Below are 19,577 nucleotides of genomic sequence, written 5' to 3' on the forward strand. Positions count from 1 at the left end.
GAGAGAGAGAGAGAGAGAGAGAGAGAGAGAGAGAGACCTATGATGACATAAATTCATTTGATATTCAGAGCATCTCTTCTTAAATAATATCCATGCATAGTCAATAACATATGCTAAATGATTGTATTTTTATGATAATATATTTTAATGATTATGTTAATTAAATATCTATAATCTACTATTATTGTTGTAAAGTAGAACAATGGATGATGGATACAATCTTCTTTGGTTAACCAAAAGAACGAAACATAGATTATATATAGAACCACAAGCAAATAAAAAATTCTTTCAATTACGAATGAAATAATTATCAATAAAAAAAGTCACTTGAGTTAAATACAACTATACAAGTGGTAAACAGAAGCATTCGTTACCAAATATTGATCCATTTTAATTTTGAATTTATATACTCTTCGTGTCTCAGTTGTTTTTAGTTGATTTTTTTTATTGTTTCAATTAATTTTATGTATTTCATATTATAAATTTTAATTTCTTTTATAATATTGATGTACGATCTTTTTTATTTTCAAAAAATAAACAAAATTAAAAAAATCAATTTTAAAAAGATTATTACATGTTCAAAATTTTGGAAATAATTACTTTCAAATATTTAAAAAATAAACAAAACAATGAGATAGATGAAATATAATAAATGAACATCTCACCATTTTTTTCAATAAAAGGGATTTAAACTTATACTTTTTAATCAGAGAAATTATACACTAATCAATGAGGCAATTGTTCGGGTACGCACCATTTATTTTTTAGATAATCTAGTCTAGTCTAGGACTAGCTTAGATTTGAAAACTATTTTCATTTTCACTACAAAAATAATAGAGTAAGGTAAATATCTAAATTTGAGAACTTCAAGACAAAGGATGTTTAAATTTAGCTAAAACAGTTAAAAATAATAATTTAAATCATCGTCTAATATTTTTTTTTGAAAAATAAAAAATAAGCATTTCCATACTTAGTTATTTCCCTATGTCATTCACGATATGTCTAAGCATTGAAATGATGATCACATATAAAGTAACGAGTGAAGATGACAAATGAAAAACGAAACTAGCTTTTGTATTTTCTTTAGTTGGATGGGGAAGAAAATTTTATTGAAAATAATAAAAATAAAAAGACATTTTGACTAAATTATTTCTTGTTGCCCAAGTAGATTTCCCAAGAATCGTGCTGTAGGGAACTGTGATGCAACGGCACATGTGATTCCAACATCAGCACTCCTTTGTCTACTTAATATGGACTTACTTCTTACTCCAAACTGCAATCAGAATCAGACAGTGTGCTAAAGGGTGCGGCAATCTTTAAAATCGTCACCTCTAACGTCATCTTTTCAGTTTCATTCACTTATAAAATCCCTGGCTTGCCCTTATCTCAGTTACCTCCCTTCTGTTCCACAATAGCAACATTCCCACCCCTCTTCCTTTCTTTCCACGCGCCGCCCTGACCACCACGTCTGCAGCCATGCCACAACCTCATTTCCTCCTTGTAACCTACCCTGCCCAAGGCCACATAAACCCTACCCTCCAATTTGCCAAGTGTCTTATACGTATTGGTGTACGCGTCACCTTCACCACCTGTGTCTCCGCCCGCCGCCGCATGACCAAGGTCCCCTCCGCCCAAGGCCTATCATTCTTAACCTTTTCCGATGGCTATGACGATGGGTTAAAGCCCGGGGATGACAAAGACCACTACATGTCTGAGTTCAGGCGTCGAGGCAAAGAAAACCTCAATGACATTGTAGTAGGTAGTGACAACGAAGGCAAACCGGTCACTTGCATTGTTTACTCTTTGCTCCTACCGTGGGCTATGGAGGTGGCGCGAGAGCATCACATCCCATCAGCTATGCTTTGGATTCAACCTGCCACAGTTCTCGACATCTACTATTATTACTTCAATGGATACGAGGAAACTATTAAAGGCCAAGCTGGTGAGTCCAATTGTCTAATAGAGTTACCTGGGCTGCCACCGCTTGCAAGCCGTGACCTTCCCTCCTTTGTAGCCGCTTCAAACGCTTACCCTTCGGCATTGTCATTGTTTCAACAGCAATTTGAATTACTTGCTGAAGAAACGAACGCTAGAGTCCTTGTTAACACCTTTGATGCTTTGGAACCCGAGGCATTAAAAGCTATTGAAAATTATAAGATGTTCGCTGTCGGACCCTTGATCCTGTCTACTTTTCTAGGTGGAAAAGACCCGTCGGATGGTTCCTTCAAGGGTGATCTTTTTCAATGTTCAAAAGATTACCTCCAATGGCTAGACTCAAAACCAAAATCAACTGTTATTTATGTGTCATTCGGAACTATGGCTGTTTTAGCAAAGCAGCAAGTAGAGGAAATCGCTCGAGCTTTATTGGCCAGTGGGCGACCGTTCTTGTGGGTTATAAGAAATCAGAAACAAAATGGAGAGGAAGAGAAAGAAGAAGATAAATTGAGTTGCAGAGAAGAGCTAGAGCAGTTTGGTATGATAGTTCCATGGTGTTCGCAAGTGGAAGTTTTGTCTCATCCGTCGTTAGGGTGCTTCGTGACGCATTGCGGTTGGAACTCGACCCTGGAGAGCTTGGCTGCCGGGGTGTCGGTGGTGGCTTTCCCTCAATGGACCGATCAAGGAACGAACGCGAAGCTCATCCAAGATGTGTGGGAGACGGGGGTGAGAGTGTCGGCGAACGAGGAAGGGATAGTGGAACGAGGTGAGATTAATAGATGCTTGGATTTGGTCATGGGAGACGGAGAGAGAGCGAATGAATTAAGAAGGACTGCTGAAAAATGGAAAGATTTGGCAAGGGAAGCTGCCAAGGAAGGTGGATCCTTGGACATGAACCTGAAGGCTTTCATAGATGATGTTGCTCAAGGTTGCAAGTAAAGTTCAACTTGTGTTTGTACGATGTAAAAAAAAAGACTAATAAATTTCTGATTAATTGTGGTCTTTATTAATAAGTTTGTTCAGGATGGATATGGGTTTTTTTTCAATTAAAAAAAAGAACAAACGTATATGATAATTATAAATATTACGAATACTTTTTCTTTCCCTCTAAAAAGTGAAATAATAAAGACTAACAGCAAAATTAAGAGTAAAATTACATAATAAGAAATTAGGCAAGAGAAAGAAATGCCTTAAACAGGCAGTTGTAGTGTTTGACTCTTCCAAGTTTAACTCGAATAATTGTAATGCTCTGAGATACTGTGGAAATCAAATAATAATGCTTTTGTACGTCGATGTTGCGCTTTAGACAGTTTCAATTTTCTTTAGTCTTTGCCTACCTCCGCAAATCCGTGGCCTTTTGACTACTAACTACATGAATCTTCTTCCTTTTTTCTTACATCTTCACTTGTGCAGCTTTACTAGTGATACTGTATTGTCAAAGTAGCAACATTTTCAAATTATCTGTAACGTTTAATTACTTTACAAGTTATAGCATGACATATATACAAACATATCTAGTATTGAATAATAAATGTAAGACAAATTGTTCACAAACTCTTGGTTAGGTTTCTGTCAATACCAAAGATGAAGCAAACAATTAATTAATTAATGTAAGACTAAAGCTAAGGGTGGAAAAATAAAGTCGCTCTTCCATTGGAAGATTGTCACCTTAACGTAGTCATTGTCCTTAAATTTCAACGAAACAGTAACCCAGCGTTAAGGCAGATACGAGAAAATCTCATATTGGTTGACAACAAAATGAAACTTACAATTGTCCAGGACCTAGCTAAGCTAGCCTAGGTAGATAATGTTGTCCTTTCTTGGAATAAATGTGTGTTATTAATGATAATGTGTTTGCAACCTTATCTAGCTAAGCTAGCTGGAGACGTTGATTTTGCAGTAGTGGTAGTCCCCCGTCATTTATGTTTGTAATGAATTATGATATATGTGAAGATGACAGTGGCATGTGTCTACTGGTCTAGGCTTCTGGAAGGTCCTGGACACTTGTCACAGCCACAAACTCTAGAGGTTTTGCGCCTCCGCCCCATTCTTGTCTCAAAAGTCCCCACCTAGTTACAAGGACATTTTGTAGACACTTGTAAGATTCTCATGAGATCATTCATTTCAGCCACAGCTACAAATCTGAGCCCTTTGCACTTATTAATATATATATATGTAAATAGACCCATTTTTAGCTACGAGTTGGACAACCATGCACAAACCAACCCTTTTTATCCCTCTTCCTATGAATGTCGATAAATTAACTAGATTTCCAAATTTGAATTTGTCAATTAGTAAGCATATAAATATATTATATGATTAAAGTTGAATAAATCCAATTGACATCTTTAAAATTTAAATCAAAATTCGACTTAAACTCATTCATTTAAAATATATTTACTATTAAAATATTTTAATATTTTTAAATATATTATAAGATTAAGGTTAAATACAAGTAATAATTATTAGTATAATAATATCCTAGACCGAGATCGGATCAGGAAAATCCTATCAGGAATCGGACCTGACGGGCAACTCTGGCTTGTGCATACAAAGGTGTCGTATTAGATCCAAAGATTACAATATAGATATTTGAGCATACCGCATGATGATGGGAATTTAAAGCAAATTGGTGTTTACAGTTTATTAATTTGTTGATGAGAGTTTTTAATAAAAATAAAAAAAGTAGTTAAGATGAAGTAAGTATTACGGTGTATCTAACAAAAAGTATGTCTAAGTGGCCTCAACACTAGTGTTTCAACTTAATTTCAAGCGGTAAACTAAGAGGAGAGTAGTTACATATACATAAGGGGTTGTAAAATTTTTAAAAAATTTTATATATAATATAAAATTTTTAAATTTTTTATGTATTCTTTTAATGATATCTTTAAAATAATTTTTTTATTTAATAATTAATATAAATAAAAAATAATAAAATTACTCTACATACTGCATTCAACTTTACCCTCTTAACTATTTAGTTTCTTCATGTCTCTTTCTCTTTCTTCTTTCTTTTCATTTTCATTTTCGTTAAGAGGGATTTATGAGCAAGCCAGTTTGGACAAGAAAGAATGGGAACCACTCACCATCATAATATAAACTTAAGAGAAAGTAAAGTTTTCTTTTGATTTACTCTTTCAATTTATATTATTATTTATTTTTGTTTATTTTTTTATTTCTATTCTATTTGTTTATATGTTCGAAGTTTCTATAGATTTTATTTTTCAAATTTCTATAAACTATCAACCATGTTTTTCTTTTTTCTTTCTTGTTNCTATGTTCTTTTTTTTTTTTGGTTATGTGAATTTTATTTTACATGATTTTAGTTTTTAAAAATTAAAAAATTATTATGTAATTCTCAAATATAAGTTGTAGTATTATACTACTGTTTAAAATTTCATCAATGTATTATTTTTTTATTAATCTTGATTAGATAAGAGGGGATTATCTTTTTTATTTGCTTTATGTTTTATATTTAGTTGAAAGAATATTAGTATATATGAGAAAATTATCTTAAGTATTTAATCTTTAAATAATTCTGATTATATAAGAGAAAATTATTAATCTATGTTCTTCTTTTTTTTGTTATATGGATTTTATTTTCTATGATTTAGCCTTTAAAAGTTAAAAAATTATTATGTAATTTTCAAAAATAAGTTGTAGTATTGCACTGCTTAAAATTTCATCAATGTATCATTTTTTTTATTAATCTTGATTATATAAGAGAAAATTATCTTTTTTATTTGCTTCATGTTTTGTATTTAGTTGAAAGAAAATTAGTATATATAAGGAAATTATCTTAAATATTTAGTCTTTAAACCATTTTGATTATATAAGAGGAAATTATTAATATTTTATATCACATTTAACTATTTATATTTTTGCATTATAGTTTTATATTTAGTATTAAAAGTTTAAATAAAAATTAAAAAAAAATTGAATGTTTACTGCATTAATTTTTTTCCAATTTTGATTAATGTATAAGTAAGTTGAAAACAATTGAAAATTTTCTTTTTTTGAAAAAAGCACAATTGACAAGTTCTTTAAAAGAAAAGATGCAAATCATCTAAATTATTTTCCTACGCTTGAGCCACTAAGCCTCATTACTTCAATTTATAAATAAAAGTAATATGAATCAAAATGTGTAAAACTCAATCCTAAAAAAATGAATGCTTTTCAGTACAAAATCAATAATTGATGAATTTGAATTCTGAAAATATCATTGAATACAACTTCACTAAAATATCATAGTAAGTATTTTTTTTTATTGATTTACATGTTATCTAAAATTATAGAATATTATAAATATTATAAATATTTTAATTATTGATTAATTTTAATATATTAATTTTTAAAATTTTTACCTCTTATTCTCTTATTTTTAATCTCAACAAAAATTTACTAGCTACTAATACATTTGAAAAGACAAGAGGGACTCAACAAAATTTGATTATTCAAAACAGAGTTTCTAACATAAGTAAAGCACTCAGGAATAGTCAAAAACGACAGTGGCAGCTTTCACAAACCCAAGGACTCATTTTTGCATATATAACTCAATTATTAGACAAATTGAAAGAAGACACCTCAATTTAATCTACAAGTCTCGACAATCACATTCTGAAATGCAATTTGTCGATTGATAGAGAAAGAGAAATTGCACATGACAAATTGTCTTAAACTTTGCGTGGATGAAGAATCAGGGAAATTGTCTAGCAAGTATGTTTACGTACGCAGAATTATGGTTCAATCTAATTTAGTCAAATTAATCTAAAAAAGACAAAGTCCCTTGATGGATATGGGAATTAATTTTAAGCAAATTAGAGTTAATTTGTTGATGAGATCGATACATATACTTGTTCATTCCTTGTGAAAATGTAGTAGTTAATAAAGTACACATGGTGTAATTGTGAAAAGATAATGATATACAACCACCTCTTACATATTCTTAAGTCAAACTTATTCACAGTTTCAAAGTGGTAATCACATTCACAGACCGGTAGTTGCAAATACATTTCAAACGACAAAAGCGAACCCCCCAAATTAAATTGATTCCTCAAATTTCTTTAGCCAGTAAATTACGTAAGCAGGAAAGGTCGACTTAGTAGCTTTTTCCAAGCCCATGTAGGAACGCCTCAAGGTTCTTGAGTGAAGACCCATCTTCCTTGACAGCTTCCCTTGCCAAATACTTCCATTTCTTGCCATTCTTTCTCAATTCCTCCCCTTTCTCTCCACCTTCCATTATCAATTCCAAGCACCTTTTAATCTCGTGCCCTTCGACGACAATTCGTTCTTCAGGATTCCTAGTCACCCTTACCCCAGTCTTCCACAAATCTTCCACAAGCTTCGCATTAGTACCTTGATCTGTCAACTGCGGAAACGTCACCATTGGCACCCCAGAAACCAAGCTTTCCAAGGCCGAATTCCATCCACAGTGAGTTAAGAAACACCCTACCGATGGATGAGAAAGAACCTCGACTTGCGAACACCATGGCACTATCATCCCTTGCTTTTTCAATTCTTCGATACGACTGAGTTTCTCTTCTTTCTCTCCAGCCCCTTCCCTTATCACCCACAAAAAAGGGTAGCCAGTGCCTAATAACCCATTTGCAATTTCCTCCATTTGTTGTTTTGTCAACATAAGAATGCTTCCAAACGATACATATATAACTGAACTTTTTGGCATTGAGTCCAGCCACTGGACAAAGTCGTTTGTGCCCTTGAAAAGATCACCTCCGAATGAAGAATCGGAGTGATCATTTCCATCCAAGAAAGCAGACGGTATCAAGGGCCCAATACCAACCAAATTGTACTTATCAATCACTTTTATGGCCTCAGGTTCCAAAGCATCAAAGGTATTAACCAGAACTTTTGGCTTCGTTTCTTCATCAAGGATCTCTACATGTTGCTTCAATGATGGTAAGGCACAATCGTATTCATTTGCAGGGAGGAAAAACGAGGGCATGTCACGGCTAGCAAGAGGTGGCAATCCTGGCAATTCGACGATCGATGAAGGGTCTTTAACAGTTTTCCTTATGATATCACCATAATCTTTGAAGTAATAATAATAGGTGACAAAAACGCTGGCGGGTTGATTCCAAAGTAATGTTGATGGGATGTGAAATTCACGCGCCACCAATGCCACCCAAGGCATCATGATTCCATACACAATACAAGTGAACCGTATGCCTTCCTCAATGCTAGCACCAATGAACTCGCTCAAAGTCTCGAGACCCTTACGCCTGGATTCTAATATGTAACGGTCAATATCATCACCGGGTTTCAACCCATCGTCGTAACCGTCGGAGTAGGCAGCGACGTATGTTAAACCCTCAAGAGGGGACATTGGTTTCATGCGGCGGATGGCGGATACGGCAGTTGCAAAGGTGACACGAAGGCCTAGGTGTATTAGGCGCTTGGCGAATTGGAGGGAAGGGTTTATGTGACCTTGGCCAGGGAGTGTTACAAGAAGGACGTGAGGTTGAGCCATCATAGGGTGGCGCGTGTGAGAAACTCAGATAAGGCTTGCAGCCCTTCTGTTAATAAGATGAATTTGTTGATTGAGACAACCTAGTAAGTGTCCGTGGTTTATGAAAAACCATGATCTCTAGCAGCCAAAATGATCCCCAGATAGATGTAGTTAGCAAGCTACAAAATAAATAGCCCAACACAAGAAAAAAAATATCTTTAAAAACTATCCAATAATAAATAAAAATATAAACTGAAGGATGGTGAGCAAGGAGGTTCAACAATTTTGCAGGAAAACAAAATTCACAGAGTCCAAAGCCAAACAGAGCAAGCAACGGAAAAGCAGAGAGGGGACTTAATTAGCGGTTAACACTTAAAAAAGAACTCGGAAAAGCCAAGAGAGAGAAAAACTCTAGCTTTCAGGGATTAGGGATACAAGCATTTCCATAAATACAGTCTACGGCCACATGCACAAGGTCAATAGCATAAAGAAAGGAAAAATATAATCCATTGAGAATTTTTTATGAGATTGACAAATTAAGGAAAGCAAGGCACTTTCAATTCACTTATGGAAACAAGTAGTAATTTTTGTCTAATGCAAAAACCGTTAAATAAAATCGAACTTGTCAACTAATCTTTCATTTTGTTTTACCATTAATTTCTTTGCATTTCCAGACAGCCAAACAACTCTACTAAAATATTAACAAAATTACTAGTACCAGAATCATTTGTAGAATCTTCTCGATGCTTGAGGAGAGCCTCCAATGCTATTCCAAAAGAACACCTGTAATGAATTAATCAATTAACCTCCATTTTTGCCAGTGTATACGGATTCAAGTTAGTAGTACTGTGTGCCAGTAAAAATATTGAACAACTGCAAAGCCCAGAATTTGTAGAGTGAGAGAGCAAATCGTACCTAAACCGAAGCTCAAACCTCAGCTATATGTGTAGAGTGAGAGAGCAAAAACCACCTCAAATCAGACCGAGGGTAGTTGATATCCGGCGCGTCGTTGTTAAAGTGGGAAGTAAAAGCTAGATCAGATATGTTATATATTTAGGCAAACTCAAATATTTGATATAAAAATTCATATATATGAAATTCCGTACCTAATCTTTCAAAAAACCTTCTTCGCTAGCTTTGGAGAATGATATTGGAGGACGAAGAAATTGAGAGAATAAAGAGGGAAACAAAGTTGGAAAAATGAAAAATGAAAAAGAAGAAGACAAGCCAAAAAGAAAATGACCGAAGGAGGAAAATATGGTCAACCCTTGGGAGGGGAACAGGGTGGAGCCCTTTTATGGGATGTGGGGCATGGCTCTCTCAAAATTTTTAAAATTTTTTACGTATTATATAAATTTTTAATAATTTTTTATTTAATAATTAATATAAATAATAAAATATAAAATAATTTTATATATTTAATTTAATTTTAAAATTTTTAATTTATATTATTATTATTATTTATTTCAATTCTATTTACTTATATATTCTAAATCTCTATAGATTTTTTGTTTATAAATTTCTATAAATCATCAATTATATTCTTTTTTTTTCTTTTTTGTTATGTCATGTGCACATTTTGTCTTCTATTTATCATGTTTTTCTTTTTACTTATATGTAAATTTTATTTTTTATAATTTTAATCTTTAAACATAAATAAATTATTATATAATTCTCAAATATAAATTACAATATTACATTATTACTGAAGATTTTATTAATATATTATTTTTATTCAAAATAGCTAATACATGCTAATATGTATGATGCAAACTTTAAGTAGTAAGGATATAAATACAAATTAATAGAATAAAATAATTATATATTTTAATATAATTTTATTTATTATATATATTTTTAATATCTCTCAAAATAATTTTTTATTTAATAATTAGTTTTATTCTTCAAACTATTTTATAAAATTAGAGTCATTATTATTAGTATATTGCTAGTTAAGCTTAGCAAATAAATTTTAAACTAATATGTTAAGAGCATCAAATTTAAAAAAAAATGAAAGCGAGTCTACTAATTCAAATCCATTAAATTCTAATATAAATCTAAATCTATCAATATATTATATCTTAACAGTCTAATCTAATAGTTTATTATAACATATTATATTTCAATAGTTCAACCCAATAACTCAATATGTTAATTAACAATTAAGAGTCAAATAAAAAAATAAGAGAAGAGTTAGAACATACAAAGTAAATAGATGATTCATTTGAGTTTGAAAATTTATTTTCTCTTCTAATCTTGCTAGCAAAGAGTGAGAGAAACTCTTTTTATAGTTTTATTTAGTCATATATATAAATGACATCATCATTACTATTAATGTACATTTTTTAATATGCTCAATATTTTTTAAATTTTATTTAATATTTTAATTAAATAATAATTAAATTATATATAATTTTTTTTAACGGTTTAATATCTATTTCTATTTAATCTTTTTTAAAAATACTCAATTGAAAGGAAAGTTATCTTCAAGCGACAAATGGCGGAGACGGTGGTTGTAAGGGTCAGACATACACCGAGGCGTACGTTGGCACTTGTCGAGTTGGAGGGAAGCGTTTATGTGGTCTTGGTCAATAAATCTTGCAATTGAGCCATCAAAGTGGTGCGTCTAAGAACTAAGATAAGGCTTTTTGCCATTTTGTTGAGATTTGAGATGAACTTGTCGATTGAGACAAACTAAGAAGTTTCTCGTGGCTTATGGAAAACAATGGATTAGATAAAATTATTATATAGTAGGAATGCGACAGTTTGACTATTTATGTTCTAATAAGGAGGTTTTTATTTATATTTTTTAATTATTTTTAATTAAACATTTCTTTTGTTTATTGTTTATGTTTAATGTGTCTTTTGAGATTTCTGTTCTTAAAAATACGAGATAAATTGAGTTTTAGGCTATATTATTCTTGTAAATGAACACCAATATGTACTTTGCCTGAACAAAAGGTTCATATCAATATAATTTTTTATTTTCTTCTAGTTGTTAAAAATAAAAATATATGATGAAAACAAAAATTTTACTACTTGATCACATAATTACATGACATAAACTTAAAATCGTGCACTTCCAAGATTTTTTTACTTTAATTATTCAAAAAATACATATTTGTTGCTTTAAAAAAATACATTTTTTTTAGCTGAACACGTCAACTGTTTCCTCCTCCAAATATAAAATGCAAGTAATAACTAATTTAGTAAAATAAAAAACAAAGCAATTACAATAATAACAAAAGATAATTTAATCCTAATATATGACACTGAAAGTGTGCTAGGCCTATAAACATGGAACAAAATTTACTTGGGTATCGTTTTAATATTTAGATGCAAACTAAAACAAGAAAAAAAAAATTACCCTATTTAAATTAGGCCTAGGCTTATATTTAGTTAAGTAGACTAGCTTTAGATCAATTTCCAGCCCACAATCGAATAACCTTATGGACCAGGGCCAGTTCAAGTTAACAATCCAAGGTCCATAAGCCTATGTAATTTCCTAAAATTTCGCAGTCTCCCTTAATCATTTAGGCCTACCTCCTTTACATTATACCAAATTAGTAAAAACAATCCAACCATCTATAGCCTTATATAAAAAAAAGTCTTTATAGGACAATATCACGTAGACATATCAATAAAAAAATATTATAGGTCAAAAGAAGTGGTTAAGTTTTTTATGTGACGTCGTCATGAATAGAGAGTTGTTATGAGGTTTGATTTTGAACGAACCACATCATTAGTGAACTGTATGAGTAGTAGACCGTAATTGATAAGATTTGTCATGTTAAATTTTGGAATCTTTAAGATTTGTTTCTTTTTTCTCTTTAAACTTTAGAATTTTTAAAATTTATAGACAATGAATAAAACTCATAGCCATGACTAACTATTTAAATTTAAATTTATTTACAAAGTTTATGTGTTTAAAATTTATATCCGATTATCATAATTGAGCCAATTAAAATGCATTAAGTTATAGTAGTACTTTATATTTAGTATAATTAAATGTTTTAAGTTAGGTTTTCATTGAATGAGTTTGTAGTTTTATCGTAACTAATTGGAACAATCTCATTTATTTTTTTGTGCTTTATTATAAGAGTAAGTATAGTTTGGTTCGGCAATCTAGAAGTCAGGATCGTTGACCGCTCACATAAATTCGTGCCTAACAATTTTGAATCGTGACTGTGGATGAATGTATGATTTGAATGATGAACTATCTATCAAGTCAAGTTGATGAATCTGGGATTATTACTGACCTTTACGTTACTATGTTATTGTAATTTTTGTTTGTAGTTTGTATGATATTAACTAAATTTATTTAATTTTATTAGTTTTAAATAGATTACAATATATTTAAATGTCTAAATATTTTACCACAACAAAAAGAAGTAACCAAGTGTTAAAATTACGTAAAATCAATTGAGCAATTACTACCCCTATATAGAATTCATTTATGGAATAACCAAATTATTTTTTTTCCGTATGTCCTAGATTTTTTTTTTATTGAAAAAGAAAGGAATCAGAAAATGTGTGGTTGTATTCCGATGTAGTACAATCATAAGTGAAACATTTAAATCCTGTGTAAAAAGCCCAACTTTGCTTTGCTGAGTCATAGTAGCTTGTTTTGCGTATCTTGGAAAGTTTTCTTAAAAAGATATTATTAAAGGCCCTTTTTGAATGGGGTACATGATGATGTGGCTTGACCAAATTATTAGAACATTGAAAGACTAAAATATCCATTATGCATTATAATAAATAAGAACAACTGTGGTTGATTAGGATGATGGGTTTTTTTTTTTAAAAGGAGATTGAAGAGTCAAGAGTGTAAACAGCAAAAATCTGACGGTTAAAAATTGACAGCAGATGAGAACAGATGAGAAACGCGGTTTCCCGCAGGAACAAGAATGTATGTACGACTTTCAGACAGGGAAAGGGAGAGAAAGGTTCCAAAAGGAGGCAAAAACTGCGGTGTCGAACTTGCTTTATTGCTCTGGTTTTTGATTGATTTTTACACATCTGCTCAGCAACAGCTGTCCTTTTGGTGGGACCGCACCGCCTATCCCCCCACCACCAAAATATCACTTATGAGCACTACTGCATTTTTGTACTTTTTTTTTCTTTTATGTTGTAATTAGTTATGGTACTGAAACAGGGGAATAAGAATAATTTCGTTGGAAATATTTAATATTTTTATTTATTTGCAAAACTTCTCTAAGGATTTACTGCTAAATTGTATCGTACCTTACCAATTATTTAATCCAAAATAAATTTTATTCCTTTTAGTTATTGTAATGTCTTGCTTAATGCTCGCTATCCGTTGATAAATACTACCAAATATTTGATAAAAATTAATTGATGAAGCTGATTGGAGATGATTGGTTGCAATCTTAATGCTATAGTTATGTTATTTTATTCTTATTAGTTAAGAGTGTTATTTATTAAGGATTTTCAATTGTTTTTTATTTAAAAATTATTATTTTATATTATTAACAATGAAACTTTTATTAATTAAAAAAAAATACAAATTCCACTTAATGAGATAAACGCAAGTATGAGACTTTAAGGAAATTATAAAGAATTTTAAATTATTTTTCATGCATTTATTTTAATTATGTTAAATTGATTTTTTTTGCTTTATCTCTTTATTATTTATTTTCTTCTGTTATATTTTTTACCAAAAAAAGAAAAAATAAAAAAATTAATGCAAAAAGAATCTTAATTTATATCCATACAATGAAAATATTATATTAAACATTATTGTCATAAAAGAAGAAAAAGAATTCTAGGCAATATATTAGTAGTAGAATAGAATCTGAAATCAAAATTCATGGCATCATTGAAGGAAGGTTCTTTCAATATTCTCTCTAATTTATAAAATTGGTAACTAAAAAACAGCTAAGATATTCTCTTTAAACAAAATAAATAAATAAATAAATAAATAAATAAATAAACCTCAAATGAATGAATACAACTAATAAAATTCCTTTCAATATTCTTGGTCATTTTCTCTACCCCAACTATTATCTCTTACCCTAAACACTCTGTTCTTTCTTTCTTCACCCCGAAAAAACAGGCAACCTTATTCAAACAAACCAACACCTAAGTTGTCGCATAATCAAGCTGTTTGGTTTCTTAACCAAAATGTCCAACCACCTTCACCATCTCCTCCTTCCCCTCGTCCTTCTTTCCGCCGTTCTTGCCGCCGCAGACGACGGCGCAACTATTCTAAAGATAGCATCATCCTTCAGTACCCTTCCCAGCGGCTGGTCCTCCACCTCTTCCGACAACTACTGCAGCTGGCCAGGCGTAAACTGTGACAAATCCAGCCGTGTTACTTCCATCAACCTGTCTTCCAAGTCCCTGTCTGGATCCATATCTCCGGACATTTCCACCTTATCGGAACTCCGTAGTATATCTCTTCAGCGCAACTCTTTATCAGGGGCCATCCCATCTTTCGCAAACCTCTCCAACTTACAATCCATTTACCTAGACAGCAACGCGTTCACCTCAGTCTCCCCGGGCGCGTTCTCAGGATTGACCAGTCTACAAACGTTAAGTATGAGTGAAAATGTGAAGCTAAGTCCGTGGACTTTCCCAGATTTATCCCAATCGACAAGCCTCGTCGAACTTCAACTAGACAACATCAACTTGTACGGCACCTTGCCTGATTTATTCGAATCTATGAACAGTTTACAAAGTATAAGGTTGTCTTACAACAGTTTGAACGGTACATTGCCGGCTTCTCTTGGTGGTTCCATGATTCAGAATCTTTGGATCAACAATCAGAATGGTGGGTTCACGGGTACTATAGAAGTTTTGTCCAACATGACACAGTTGTCCCAGGTTTGGCTTCATAAGAATATGTTTACGGGTCCGATCCCAGATTTGTCTAAATGTACGGGTATTTTCGATCTGCAGCTTAGGGATAACCAGTTAACAGGGCCTGTCCCGGAATCTTTGATTAATCTTCCGAATTTGAAGAATGTTTCATTGTCTAATAATAAATTGCAGGGTCCTTTACCCAAGTTTCCTAGCTCAGTTGAGAAAGTTACTGTTAATGGAACCAATAATTTCTGTACGAATAATGGGGATCCTTGTGATCCTCAGGTTAGTACAATGCTTGAGATTGCGAGTGGTTTTGGGTACCCGGTGTTCCTTTCTGATGATTGGGCCGGAAATGATACTTGTGGTTGGTCTTTTGTTACTTGTGATTCACAACGGAATGTGATTACCGTGAATCTTGGAAGGAAAGATTTGGCTGGGACGATTTCTCCAGCATTTGGGAATCTCACGGCGTTGAAAAATTTGAATCTTAATGACAATAAATTGACAGGTTCAATTCCTGATAGTCTGGCTAAGTTGAGTAGTTTGCAGCTTCTTGATGTGTCTAATAACAATCTTAGTGGAGATATCCCAAAATTTTCAAGTTCAGTAAAGTTTGTTTCCTCGGGGAATAGTTTGCTTGGAAAATCTAGTGGTTCTGGTGACGGAGGAACTTCAAATTCTGGAGCATCGGGTGGAGGTTCAGATGGGAACTCCAAAAGTGGTGGCAATGGTAAGAAATCAATTGCTCTGATTGTAGGTGTTGTTGTTGGTGTGTTGATTTTCGTTGCTGTTGTTTGCTTTGTTTCTTATAAGTATATTGTGAAGAAAAGGTATGGGAAATTTGGGAAAATGGAGGACAGTGATGCTGAGAAGGGAGTAGTTAACAATGGGGCAATGGGTGGTGGAGTGAATGGGTATGGAGGAGTTCCTGGTGAACTGCAAAGCCAGAGTAGTGGCGATCATAGTGACTGTCATTTCTTTGAGGGTGGAAATGTTGTGATCTCAATGCAAGTCCTAAGACAGGTGACCGATAATTTCAGTGAGGCTAATATTTTAGGAAGAGGGGGTTTTGGGGTTGTGTATAAAGGGGAATTGCATGATGGCACACAGATTGCTGTCAAGAGGATGGAGTGTGTGGCGACAGGTACTAAAGGAATGAATGAGTTTCAGGCTGAAATTGCAGTACTTACAAAGGTTAGGCACAGGCATCTGGTTGCACTTTTGGGTTACTGTATTAATGGTAATGAGAGGCTCTTGGTTTATGAGTATATGCCTAAAGGGACCCTTGGTCAGCATCTCTTCGAATGGCAGGAAAATGGCTATGCTCCACTCACCTGGAAGCAGAGAGTCACCATTGCACTGGATGTTGCTCGTGGGGTGGAGTATTTGCACTCCCTAGCACAGCAAAGTTTCATTCACCGGGATTTGAAGCCTTCCAACATACTCCTCGGGGATGACATGAGGGCAAAGGTTGCAGATTTTGGCTTGGTTAAGAATGCACCTGAGGGAAAGTACTCTGTGGAGACACGATTGGCAGGAACATTTGGATATCTTGCTCCTGAATATGCTGGTACGTGGATCCTCATCTGGAAATTCTTTAAGTTTGTATATGAGCTGCTTGGTTCTATATATTCGATAACAATTTGCTCCAGGAAAATCAAACCTTTGAAAGTAATTTAGGTGTATCCTTACTGTGTCAATATTATTATAGGTGTTCCAATTCCCTGAATACCAAAGATATTAGCAGATATTGTAATTGGGGCTCTTCAAGATATTATCTGCTTTAGACATGTTAGAAATGATGCTAACAAGCTATTCTTTAGACTTAATTTTCTTCACATCGCAGTTTGTTCTTTCGGGAGGGTAAAAAGGTGGTAGACTTGGTGACAATGTCTTCCACAACGTGCTTTATGAGTTATTAGGCTTGAAAGAATATTCAGTATTCTTATGAGAGATTGAAATCATAGCCAACTGAAAGAATTGTCTTCTTATTAGCATTCAGAATAGATGACACTTATAGGAGCATCTTTTAGTAGGCATGGTATGCAAAGGCTTTTTTTGTTTTTTTTTTTCAAATTACGTTCTTTGGGTTTATTTAACCAGTCTTTTTGGTAACTAAAAAATATTTTCTTGTCTTCTCCTTTTTCCTGGCTTTTCTCTACAAAATATTTTCATATCCTTAAATTTGTCGAGCAATTTATTTAAACAAAAGCCTCTGCTTGCTAGCCAACTGATGTTGAATGTTAATCATCTTTCTTTAATTTAATGAATTCTGCTAACTGGAACAGCTCTATAACTAATAAAGTAGGTCAATTTATGGAGAAGATCTGGACTATGCACCCTTTTGTTGTTTGGGTTAAATGTTAAATTTTCTAAACAGATATACTCTTTCTTTTATTCATTTTAATCTTAACAGCAACTGGAAGGGTGACTACTAAAGTGGACGTCTATGCATTTGGGGTGGTCTTGATGGAGATAATCACTGGCCGAAAAGCTTTAGATGAAACCTTACCTGATGAAAAGTCACATTTGGTCACATGGTTCCGCAGGGTCCTAATCAACAAAGACAACATTCCAAAAGTGGTTGACGAAACAATAAACTGTGATGAAGAGACAATGGCGAGCATCTTCAAGGTAGCTGAGCTGGCAGGGCACTGCACAGCTCGTGAACCATATCAAAGACCTGACATGGGGCATGCAGTCAATGTGTTAGGCCCTCTTGTTGAGCAGTGGAAACCTACCAGCCATGAGGATGAAGAAAACTCAGGCATTGACCTTCACATGAGCCTTCCACAGGCTCTACAAAGATGGCAAGCAGATGAGGGTACTTCCACAATGTATGGTGATATATCATACTCCGATACCCAGTCAAGCATTCCTGCAAAACCCTCAGGATTTCCGGACTCATTTCGCTCATCAGATTGCCGGTGATGGAAATGGGAAAATAACCAACATTACTTTGAAGAGTACGCACTGTAAAATTTGGGATGAGGTGAAAAAGCCAGGTTGAGCTGCAGTCCAGGTGATAGCGAAGAGTATTATGGTCATATTATGCTTATCAAATTCAGTTTGTAATCTTATTTTGGTTGTGCTAAATGTGAGCCAATTGAGCAGTCACTGTTTCTTATTAAAATTTTTCAAAAGCTAACCAATTGATTTGTTTTGTTGGTGGAGCATTTACAGAGGAAAAAAGGGTTTTGGAGAAGAGGGGGGAGTAAAATTGTATCATATTCTTTGACCTTTTTCATTGTAATGTATAATTATTGTTTTCAATTATGTTCAATCATGTTTGGTTGGCACAAAACTTACTTTCTTTTTCTTCCCCTACTATTCTGTGCTAACTTGTTTTCTTCTTTATGTTCTGATTTTTACTTAAATAAATTCTCTAGGTAGCTTTGTATAGGCCTTGAAGATATATTATGTTTAATGCCTAATCTGTTTATATTTGATGCTTTAGCTTGTTAATGAGCTGGGTGGTGGGTCTAAGCTTGGAAGTTATCTCACATGGGAAGCTGCTTGCTAAGTTACGTTGTTGCTTTTAAAAGTTCGAAACTTTTCATGCAAAGAAGACTTTTGTAGTGCTACTGCACATGTTTGTGGGGACTTTTTATTGTCCACTTCTTTTTTTCTTTTCTTTACGAAACTCAATCTAAAAATAGTGGAAGTAAAATATAGGTTGATTTGATGTTTTGGATACATAACAATGACCAACTGACCAATTAATTTATGATTTGGAATGATGAAAACGACATTAGAAAGAATATAAGCTGTCACAACCCACTGCCCACAAAGCACAATGTGGTTGTTGACGTTTGATATTCATTCAGGATTTCCTTTCAACTGACTGCTTAAAAAAGAGTATTGACCTAACAAATTAGGCTTTTTTTGTCTCGGCAGCGACTGCAATGTTTATCACCCCCATACCTAACTGGATTTTCACTGAATTGAGTTGTCAATGGAATTCTATCTTTGGGTTTTTTCTCATTAATTATTTTGATTTCTAATAAAATTTAGTATTTATCGTAAGGTGTTTCAACTAAAAATAATCATTTGCAAATGAAATATATTTAATAATAATTTTCAATATGTGTATTTACAAGAGGACCGAAGTCTCATTGACAAAAGTTAAAATTGTTTAACTGCAATGACTGAGATAACTTTTGATTTAGATCAATAAACAGTTATAAAAAAAATGAGATTATTGAGAGAAAAAAAAATGTTTATAGGAACTATGATCGATTATTTAAAGCAATTATTGTTAACAACTAATTTGAAGCTGTACAAGAAGTGAGATTTGTCAAACATTATCAAACTATAGAGTTTAACAAACATTAGCTGTATATTACCA

General features: G+C 33.0%; 3 protein-coding genes across 6 annotated transcripts; 2 read left to right on the top strand and 1 right to left on the bottom strand.

Annotated features, from left to right (window-relative positions):
- LOC18602621 (crocetin glucosyltransferase, chloroplastic) lies at positions 1,137-2,975 on the top strand. Its single transcript, XM_007034124.2, has one exon. The coding sequence runs from the start codon at positions 1,477-1,479 to the stop codon at positions 2,872-2,874; it is 1,398 nt and encodes a 465-aa protein (XP_007034186.2). The 5' UTR covers positions 1,137-1,476; the 3' UTR covers positions 2,875-2,975.
- Positions 6,771-9,618, bottom strand: LOC18602622 (crocetin glucosyltransferase, chloroplastic). Of its 4 annotated transcripts, none has more exons than XM_007034126.2 (4): positions 9,508-9,618; positions 9,317-9,339; positions 9,120-9,184; positions 6,771-8,580 (listed from the first exon to the last, which is right to left on the bottom strand). In XM_007034126.2, exon 4 carries the CDS (start codon positions 8,423-8,425, stop codon positions 7,034-7,036), a length of 1,392 nt encoding a protein of 463 aa, XP_007034188.2. In that variant the 5' UTR covers positions 8,426-8,580; positions 9,120-9,184; positions 9,317-9,339; positions 9,508-9,618; the 3' UTR covers positions 6,771-7,033. The 4 variants fall into 4 exon arrangements, with proteins under 4 accessions (XP_007034188.2, XP_017975374.1, XP_007034189.2 ...); XM_018119885.1 differs by having other exon boundaries at positions 9,317-9,432; XM_007034127.2 differs by lacking the exon at positions 9,508-9,618 and having other exon boundaries at positions 6,771-8,539; positions 9,317-9,493.
- Positions 14,390-18,528, top strand: LOC18602623 (receptor-like kinase TMK4). Its single transcript, XM_018120051.1, has 2 exons — positions 14,390-16,799; positions 17,646-18,528. Exons 1-2 carry the CDS (start codon positions 14,546-14,548, stop codon positions 18,158-18,160), a joined length of 2,769 nt encoding a protein of 922 aa, XP_017975540.1. The 5' UTR covers positions 14,390-14,545; the 3' UTR covers positions 18,161-18,528.

Source organism: Theobroma cacao, chromosome 4 (genome assembly GCF_000208745.1).
Source record: "Theobroma cacao cultivar B97-61/B2 chromosome 4, Criollo_cocoa_genome_V2, whole genome shotgun sequence".
Lineage (NCBI taxonomy): Eukaryota > Viridiplantae > Streptophyta > Magnoliopsida > Malvales > Malvaceae > Theobroma > Theobroma cacao.